A 9,761-nucleotide genomic window follows, 5' to 3' on the forward strand; every position below is an offset into this window, starting at 1 on the left:
CATGCCCCAGGAGGTGGCTTTATGGGCAGATGTAGCCTACATCTTCAGAGCCTGCACGTCCCATTTGTGCCGAGACCACTTGGGGCTCTTCCTCAGTTGCAGCTGCTGAGTGAGAAGCTTGGGTGGGGTCCCAGGAATCCGAGAGCCCTGCCTGAAGTATTATGGCTTGGAGATCTGAGGGGTCCCCACAACTCCTCCGTATGCCCACACATGCCCCTAGTGGGTTCTGCTCAACACCTGTGGGCTCATGGGCTCTGAAAACTCTAGCTGGAGCTGGGCTTCTGGGCTAGCCTGCATTCTCACTGTCATTCAGTAAACACAACACTGACTGAATGGATAGGATCTGCCCTCTGGCATGGCATTGAACCTGAGACTGATAAATGCTGCAAAGAGGAACTAGGTGCTGTCATGGAGGTGGCCTGGGGAGTGTCTTAATGGGCAGGGGTGGGAGTGTCCAGGTACTGGGAGTCTCAACAGCAGAGCCCAGGCTGGAATGATGTATGCCACCCTGTCTCCCCTCCATGGACACAGCCTAGAGCAGGGCAAAGGGGTGACATTCCCATGTATGGAGGCTGCCCAGGGGTCCCCGGGCTTGAGCACAAGAGTAGCTCTGGGGAGCCAGAGTTTCCATGGATAGGGACCCTAGGCATTAGTCCCAGGCACCTTGCCATCCAGGTAAAGGTCACCCCTTAATTGAATTCTCAGTGACTGGGAGGCTTGCCAGACTCAGCCCACGGACTTTACTCCCAGGCAAGTGGAGAGTTGGAAGAGATGGCCTCTGAATTCAGTGTGCTTGTGCAGGTGGCTCATTGCAGACACAGATGCAAGGCCAGGTTGCTGGACAGCTAGACCAGACACCCCTGGTCCCGCAGGGTATCAGCCCAGCAAGGACCCTGGGCAGAGAAGGTACCTGGAGGAGGGGACACTGGGATCTGCTTTAAGGGGTGAGGAAATGCTAGAGGGTCCATCTTACAGACAGAAAAGAGGCCTGGGCGTGTGTTGGTACTGCTAGAGTTGGGAAAAGCCCAGAAAGGAGACTGGAGCCTCAGGTCAACCCAGAGGAAACTGAACTTCATGGGCAATAGACAAGTAGGGAGGGAGGCTGTCAGGTTGGTGGCAGGTTCAGAGATGGGCCCCAGCTGGCATAAGGCCAAGGGGCTGTGTAGAAAAAGGGTGAGTGTTAGAATATTCCCTAACCACAGACTCTGGGCTCCCCCAAGGGCAGTTATTGCTGTTTCCAAAGCCACAAGTACCACATGGGCAAGAGTCCAAAGCTGGTTGGAGGGAGTGACAAAGACAGCTGCCTAATTCTCTCCCCCACCGTACAACCCTCTCTCCCTGATCCTGAGCACCCCATCCACACCCTTTTGCATTTGCCCCAGCCTCCTGTAGGCTGTTCAGAACCTCAGCTCTCCCCTCTGTTCCTCCCACCACACACCGGCCCCAGGCCTGATCTATTGCCAGAAACACTGTTCCCAAACTCCTCACCAAACTGGAGCAATCCACACCCAATCTAAACACACCCTTTGGACTCCCTCCCTTTGACCCCACCCACTGTGCAGGGTCGCAGGCTCAGCTGCCCACAAGGTGCCCACGCTACATGGAACACAGCACAGAGAGTCCTTCAAGAGACCCTCAACCCTTGATCTTGGCTGCCTGCCTTGAGATAGTCCCCAGGTCCAGTCAAAGCTTCACACCCGAACACGTGCTTAAATGTGTGTGGCCACTGCGTGAACACTCAAGTCCAAGGGCTCTGAAGGGAACTCTGTGTCCAAACGACTGAGGTTCCTCCATTAGCGCATATGGGCAATGCCCACTTGATCCTAGGGGGAGGAAGGTCTAGGGAATGTGGAATTAAAAAGACTTCTCTTCGGGGTCGAGGTTGGTACATCGGTGCCCTGGGACAGAAAATGCAGAAGTGCAGAAGGAGGACCGGAGAAAGAATTCTCTTAGAATGAAGTTGCTGGCCCAGGGCCCCAAGGTTGCAGACCCGCGCCTCAACAGCGGAAGAATCCGGAGACGTGGTGTTCTAGCTTTTTATAGAGAAACAGGCTTGGGCGGCTGGGAAGGCCTCTGAGAACAGCGCCGAGTCCCGCCAGGGTGAAGCGAGAGAGGGGTGGGGAGAGGGGCCGCCTCAAGGAGGAGGGGCCTCAGAAGCTCCCCGGGAGCTAGCGGAGCGGTTGAGGAACTGCGGCGGGACCAGGACGCAGCGGGGGGCGACCTTTGCGCAGGGCGGGGCCGGGACCGGCCGGGTCCCTGGCACCCCCCTCCCTCCGCCCGCCCAGACGCGCCACTGCAGAAGAGACGGGCGCCCAGGAGGCCGCGCCGGGGTACAGGCGCCGCTGCTATGGACATCCCGCCGCTTGCCGGCAAGATCGCCGCTCTGTCGCTCGGCGCCCTCCCCTTGTCCTATGCGCTCAACTACGTCTCGGCGCTCTCGCAGTGCGTAAGGGGAGGGGCCAGGGCGCACTCGGGGGCGGGGGTGGGCGGCCAGGGCGGATTGGTGGTAGCCGGGAGAGAGGATGCGCGACGGCTAGCCTGGCTCTCCCAACCCAGCGTCCCTGCGCAGCTCTGGCCTGGAGGAAGGGGGCTAGGGCAGAACTCCCCACACCCCCACCCAGTCGGAAGTCCTTTTTCTGCCGGGCAGGGGGCTGTGTGTTGGGGGTGGAGGGCGCTCCTGGGACGTTTAGGGCCTGGGGAGAAAGGTTGAGAAGCAGAGTCCCCCAAAGGGCAGGGTTTTGGAGGGTTTCCGGGGTTTTCCCAGGGCTGTGCCCAGCTCCAGACTCACCAAAGTCAGTCACAGTATTGCCCCAGATAAGGTCCTGATGACCTAGCTCTTGACACACACGCACACAGGGACGCGCGTTCTGTTCCACCACCCCTACCAGATGGCCCCTCCATCGCCTATCTCAAGCTTGGGACTTTTTTCGGTTAAGGTTTGGCCCACCCTGTCTTTAGTCTGTTTTCCCTACGTATTGTGACCTCCCCTGGCTCTTAACCCTAGACCCTAGCCCTGTGGATCCTGCCACTGTGTACCAGACATCTGCAAGCCCCTCAGCCAGGGGCTCAACTAGCTCAACTCAAGACATGGGATAGAGGGAGTCTTGACTATGGGGTTGGCTCCTTGGGTACAAATTCCTGGCTCTATCCCCCTGGAACTTGGGTGAGCTAGGTTGTTTCTGGGAGCCTCAGTTTCTTCAGTGTGTAATGAACATAATCCTAGACCTCATCCCGTAGTTACAGTTAAGGATTACAAATTGTGTGGTCTTATCTGATTACTATAATTGTCATTGTTGGGGCCAGGATGGGGATTGTCAGGTGTCAGAGGGGTCCATGAGAAGGTAGGAGTCTGGAGAGAGTGTAGGGGAGAGTGTGGGACCCTGGATAGCTTTCCCACCCCCCACTCTGCCCACTTGTGTTGGGGGCTGCCCAAAGATGGCTTCTATTATCTACGCAACCTGCCTTATCAGATTGATGGGGACAGATCAGGGCAGGGGTAGGGTGGAGTTGATGGAAGTATTTGGACTTTAGCTGGGAGGAGTCTGGAGCTTCAGAGAGTGAGGTGTACTGGGCTGAGCACTTAGAGACCTGACAGGCTTGGGCACTGGGTCTGGCCACAGAGAGGCTTGGTGGGACTGAATGACTGACAGCAAATTGAGTTAAACACATATCAGCAAGTGACAGGATGAATTGTATAGTCAGAAAGAGTTGGGGCGCCTCGCTGGCTCAGTCAGAAAAGCACATGACCCTTGATCTCAGGGTTGTGAGTTCGAGCCCCATGTTGGGTGTAGAGATTACTTAACAATAAAATCCTAAACAAAGAATTGACTGATGCCCACCCTGTACTTGGCCTAAGTTTGGCAATGATCCTTTCTAAGAAGTCAAGGAGGGTTTCCTGGAGGAGGAGTCATGAAAGATAGGCTATGAAGGATGAGTAAGAGTTTGCCAAGTGGAAGAGACTTCTGGAAGGAGTTTCCCGGAGGGGCAAACAGTTGAGGCAACAACCTAGTAATGGGAAAGGGCAGTTTCAGGGAATGAGCGATTCCTGGATGGACAGATACTTCAGCCTCAACATTTTGAGCTTCCTAGAGTCTGCTTTTGGCCTCACCAGGGCGAGGTGGGGCCTCAGCACTGGGCCTGGCCTCTCTGACTTGTTTTCCCTCTCCACAGCCCCCTGGGGGTGGCATTGATGAGTGCCCTGATCCTGGGTCTGCTTTTCATGGCTATCTACAACTTGTCTCCTGGTGATATCTACTATGACCCACTCTATGCTGGTGAGTCAGTCAGAGAGAACTGTGTGAGCAAGGGCCTCCTCCATCAGACTGGGGGTCCTGGAAGGGCTCCCATCAGACTGGAGAAGCTCACAGAGACTGGAGAACCCTCAGTGGTTGGGGAACCTTAGAGGGCCACCCCCTTCAGACCTGGGGCTCTTCAGAGAAGGACTGTATCTTCCCCTCAGACTGGGAGCCCCTGAAAGACTTCCTCATCACTTTGGGATCCCCTGAGGGCAGAGACAGTGCCTTCTCAACCTGAGGACTTCCAAAGGCAGGGACTGTGCCTCCTCATGAGGCAGGGCTGTGGGTCATGTGACCGGTGGAGCATGGTGACTGGGAGCAGTCGTTGGACAAGGATCCTTGCCTGGAATCTGGGTCTCAGAAAAGCTGCCTCAGGCCTCTCCCACACCCAGGCTGTGCCCCGCCCACTCTTCCCACAGTGTTCACTATCTTCGCCTTCACCTCGGTGGTGGACCTCCTTATTGCTCTCCAGGAAGATGGCTACATGGTGGGCTTCATGGAGTTCATTACCAAGGAGGTACATAGCGGGCAGCTGGGGATGCCTCCTGCTCTGTCGCCCATCTGAGCCCTGACCTGCCCTTGCAGGGAGAGCCATACTTGCGCACTGCCCATGGAGTCTTCATCTGCTACTGGGATGGCACCGTTCACTACCTCCTCTACCTGGCCATGGCTGGTGCCATCCACAGAAGGTGCATGGGGTGGGTGGAGTGGCACCTGGACCATGAGAAGGAGGTCATGTTCTCAGGTGGGGTCCCAAGCCTGAGTGGAGCCAGAAGTGTGCATAGGGGAAATCAGGAGGCTTCTCTAGGGCTCCAGCCAGGAGTGGCCAGGGAATGTCACAGGTGTATGCTATAGTTAGCTCTCTTCTCTTGTATTGCCCTGTGCCTAGGCAGCCACTTCTGTCCTTGGACAGACAGTCTGACTGTTCATTCCTTCATTCATCTCCCTGTTGTCCCTTCTGTCCTGGACAAAACTGGGAGGGACCCAGAGTTGGGGAGCCCAGGGTGGACCCTGGCCTCTGGCTGGGGCTCTGAGACTTGGGAACAGGCATCTGTTGGTCACCCCTCTGTCCCTGACCCCAGGAAGAGATACCGGAACCTTGGACTGTACTGGCTGGGATCTTTCATCATGAGCATTCTGGTATTTCTTCCAGGAAACATCCTTGGTAAGGACTTGGCTTTGAGGGATCCTATCTCCTCGGGCTGGGTCACTATCCTGCACCTAGAAGGTTCATAGGTAGAGGGGAGAGGCAGACCAGTATGTGGAGTGGCTGAACCAGAGGGATACCCAAGGTGTATCCAGAGGGAGCAAGTATAGAGGCTATACCCAGAAGGTAAACTGAGGCAAGCCAGGCTAAGGAGCATAGACATCATCTTATGAGCATTGGGGAGGCAGAGGTGTTAGAGCTTAAATAAAGATTGCATTTGTGTGGGGCGTGTGGGTGGCTTGCAGTCAGTTAAGCGTCTGGCTCTTGACTTCAGCTCAGGTCATGGTCTCACAGTTCGTGAGATCGAGCCCCACATCAGGCTCTGTACTGGCAGCACAGGAGACTGCTTGGGATTCTCTCTCTGTCTCTCTCTGTCTCTGCCCCTCCCCTGCTCTCTCTCTTTCTTTCTCAAAATAAATTTTAAAAAATGAAAAAAAAATTGCATTTGTGAATTACTAGTTCCATCTAGGGACTCTGGTGTGATTCACCTACAGGTCTGGCCAGGTCTGGGTGATCCTCACTGAGTGACACCCCCACTCTCCTACTATGACAGGGAAATACAGCTCAGAGATCAGACCTGCCTTCTTCCTGGCCATCCCCTATATGCTGGTCCCATGCTGGGCTGGCATGAGGGTCTTCAGCCAGTCCCGGGCACCAACCAGCTGTATCCCTCACATGGTAAGTGCCCTGCCCCCAGACAGTTCCCTGTGCCAGCATACCTCAGTGTCCCCCCATTAGAGTTCCTTGTGGTCAAAAATATGCCCTCTTTGGAAGGATTTCCTTGGCCATTAGGAAAGAAGGGATGAGCCTTTATTGAGTGCCTGTTGGATACCAGACTTCTCACACTGTCTCTCTCCCATGGGGCAGGTACAGGAGGAGCAAAGAAAGGGCCTCCTGCGACGCCCGGTTGACCTGGTCCTTGTCATATACCTCACCCTTGCTGGGTTCTTCACCCTCTTCCGGGGCCTGGTGAGTCTGCAGTGGCCAGCCTTTCTTCTACCTCCAGCCCCCTTTCCTGTCCCCTCCCCAACCATGTTCCTTTACCCAGTGCAAAGAGGCTATTGCTCTCCTGTCTCATCATCCAGGAAGGTTCTTCACCGAGTCTGATCTGAGTGTTCCATGACAAAGCCCCACTCCCTATAACCTTCCCAGCCAAAGTGAAAAGCCAAGTGTAGGGAAGGCCAGAGCCAAGGGTACGGGACCCGCCTGGGAGGGTGGAGAAAGCTTCTCGTGGGAAAAATGTTTCAGATAGGTTGTTGGTTTGCCTGTCTGCCCCAGGTGGTGCTTGACTGCCCCACAGATGCCTGCTTTATCTACATCTATCAGTATGAGCCATACCTACGGGACCCCGTGGCCTATCCAAAGGTGCAGGTGAGAGGGCAGATGGGAGGAGAAGGCCATATGGTCCTGTCATGGATAGAGGTCTGCCAAATCCTCTCTGAGGCAGGCACCACAAACACAAGCCAGTTTATTGTCCTACCAGGGCGCCGGGGTGGCTTAGTCAGTTGAGTGTCTGACTCTTGGTTTCGGCTCAGATCATGCATGATCTCACAGTTCATGGGTTCGAGCCTCGTGTTGGGCTCTGTGCTGGCAGTGTGGAGCTTGCTTGGGATTCTCTCTCTGCCCTTTCCCCTCTCACGCTGTCTCTATCTCAAAAAAAAAAAATAAATATATATATATATATATATATATATATATATATATATATATATATATACATATACATATTTTTTTAAGTTAAAAAAATTCATTGTCCTACCAAAAATGTCTGTCTTCAAAAATGAAGACAGATATGGTCTTCAAGTATGGCTGGACCTAGGAGCTAAGGCAACTCTGTCTCTGGGCTGTTTTCTTTGCATGGACTCCACTCCCTGGTAGTCACTTTGTGGGATTGCAGAGTCAGCCTTGGGCAGCTCCAGGCCTCCATCCACCCTACTTAACCACCCCAGAAGAATCTGAGCTCTTATTTCCCCAGAGCTTAAGCACAAGTCTCAGGCAGGCCCTGATTGGCCCACATGCCCATCATCACTGAATAACATGTCCATTCTGTCGCTGGTCATTATGGCCAGGGGGCTGGAGTTTTGCAGTTGGCCAGGGTCACATGCCACTTCCGGAGTAATGTGGGTGGGCTCAGTGTGTGTATGTATGTGGCAGGGGGAATACCCAAGGGAAATAGAGAAAAGTGTACATAGGGTTGGGAGCACAGAGAGCCCCCGTCCTGCCTGGGTGGGATCTGAGGCTGGCCAGATCCTCCCTGGGGTCTCTACCTCAGGGGTCTCAAGAGACCTGGCTGGGGCAGCTGCTCATCCTCCTGGTCGTGTGCCCCTTAGATGCTGGTGTATATGTTCTATGTGCTGCCCTTCTATGGCCTGGCTGTCTATGCCCTCATTGTCCCTGGCTGTTCTTGGCTGCCTGACTGGGCCTTGGTGTTTGCTGGAGCTGTTGGCCAGGTGAGGTGGGGGGGAAGGGGGGAGGGGGAGGTGTGGGTGGATCAGTAGGGAAGAAAGTTTCTGCCTACCCATCAAATGCTCTTCTGCCCTCCCTGAACAGGCTCTGAGAGGCCCCACCCTCAGCTTGGTACCCTAAGATACACTCCATGGGGTCCCAACTCCATGGGGTCAGAACTAGAGAGAGGGAAGGATAGGGGCTGAGAGGGATTCCAGAGAGGGAAGATTTCCTAGAAGAGTGAGTGTAGGGGTTGGGCTTTGATGTATGGGTATGAGTTCTCTAGGCAGGGAAGGGCATTTCAAGAATGGGAAGAGCATAAAAACACATAGGCGGATAGTGGTTTAGTAGAGCCACAACATGGGTTAAAGGCAGAGGCAAGAGAATTTGACAGCTAGATGCTGCGGGCTTTCAACTCTGAGCTTGGGGGAGCCATGGAATATGTCTGAGCTGTGGAGGGCGCAGTCAGAGCTGGAGGGCTTGCTTCTGAGTTTCTGATGGAAAGTGATAAAGCCTGGGCCCAGGCCTGGGCAGGGGTAACCAGGAAGACATCTCTGGGGTAGAATGGACCAGATTTGTGTCGGGGACAGAAATGGGGTAGGGAAGAGCAGGAGGAAGAGCCGGGCCCAGATCAGAGAGATGGGAAACAGGGCCCACTTAAAAGAGTGGAGATGGTTCTGGTTAGACAGCTGGGGAGAGGCTCACAGACAGATGGACAAGGACAGACAGTACATGCAGGGGCAGGAATATTTAGAGGCAGACAGATGGGCTGGAGAGGGGAAACAGGTCATCAGCCTGGGCTCCCTAGGGTGGGGTATTGATGATACTAGGACTTATTCTCTTCAGGCCCCTGACATCCACCCTCCCTGTGTGGCCACTAGGCACAGTTCTCGCACATGGGTGCCTCCATGCACCTGCGCACACCCTTCACCTACCGTGTGCCTGATGACGCCTGGGCCTGCTTCTTCGGGTGCAACCTGCTGTATGCGCTGGGCCCCCACCTGCTGGCCTTCCGCTGCCTTCAGTGGCCCGCCTTCTTCCTGCGCCCTCCCCCTGGCCCCCCGGCCCACCACAAGAAGCAGCACTGAGAGGGCTGGGGACTCCCCAGGACTCTGTTTACATGCCTAGCAAGCCCTGCTTGGGGAAGGGTGGGCTGGGTTGTTTAGAGGCAGAAAGTACATCTCCAGGTGCCTTTGGTCCTGCCCATGGTGGTTTCAGGCCAATGGACAGGATGGGAGGCCCAAGGGCCAAGTGTTCCCACAGAGAGGGCCACAGACATGCTCAGCTGTCATGGTACCCCAATCCCACAGGACACTTCTACTGCCTCCCAGAATTTACCCATCATACCATACCCCACGGACCCTTTAGTAAAAAACCTTTTGATGCCCAAATATTGCTGCTGCCTGAGTGTTTCAGGATTCAGAGGTCAGGGACCTGCTTTTCAGACCCCATGAGGGCCTACCCATCACTGCCAGCGTGGCCATCAGGAGCTGGAGAAGCCGGACAGCAGAAGTCTGCCTCTGGTTGGTATGCACAGCTCCATCTTCCAGATGGGGAAAACTGAGGCTCAGAGAGGTCAAACTCTGTCTGAGTTCACAATCAGTAGAGAAGCATCTGAAACCTAAGTTCTGACAATAAATTATAATTACTAATAGTGTGGCACAGTTATTAAGCACCTACCGTATACCATTTCAAGGGCTAACCTCAAGTGGTACATGCTGGATCTTACCATATATTCCAGATGGGGAAACTGAGCCTGCAGGAGGTAAAGGTCCTGTTCGGAGGTCATGGCTCCTGGATGCAGCTGAGCTAAA

General features: G+C 54.7%; 1 protein-coding gene across 4 annotated transcripts; it reads left to right on the forward strand.

Moving 5' to 3' along the window:
• Positions 1-749: 749 nt before the first annotated feature.
• TM6SF2 (transmembrane 6 superfamily member 2) lies at positions 750-9,601 on the forward strand. 4 transcript variants are annotated; one of them, XM_027038469.2, is made up of 11 exons: positions 750-906; positions 2,286-2,442; positions 4,171-4,274; positions 4,715-4,782; positions 4,881-4,984; positions 5,378-5,460; positions 6,056-6,180; positions 6,370-6,471; positions 6,781-6,873; positions 7,833-7,952; positions 8,794-9,601. In XM_027038469.2, exons 1-11 carry the CDS (start codon positions 822-824, stop codon positions 9,073-9,075), a joined length of 1,323 nt encoding a protein of 440 aa, XP_026894270.2. In that variant the 5' UTR covers positions 750-821; the 3' UTR covers positions 9,076-9,601. The 4 variants fall into 4 exon arrangements, with proteins under 4 accessions (XP_026894270.2, XP_053075551.1, XP_026894272.2 ...); XM_053219576.1 differs by having other exon boundaries at positions 751-906; positions 4,715-4,812; XM_027038471.2 differs by having other exon boundaries at positions 756-906; positions 4,715-4,812; positions 8,829-9,601.
• Positions 9,602-9,761: the final 160 nt, after the last annotated feature.

This window comes from Acinonyx jubatus, chromosome A2 (genome assembly GCF_027475565.1).
Source record: "Acinonyx jubatus isolate Ajub_Pintada_27869175 chromosome A2, VMU_Ajub_asm_v1.0, whole genome shotgun sequence".
Taxonomy (NCBI): domain Eukaryota; kingdom Metazoa; phylum Chordata; class Mammalia; order Carnivora; family Felidae; genus Acinonyx; species Acinonyx jubatus.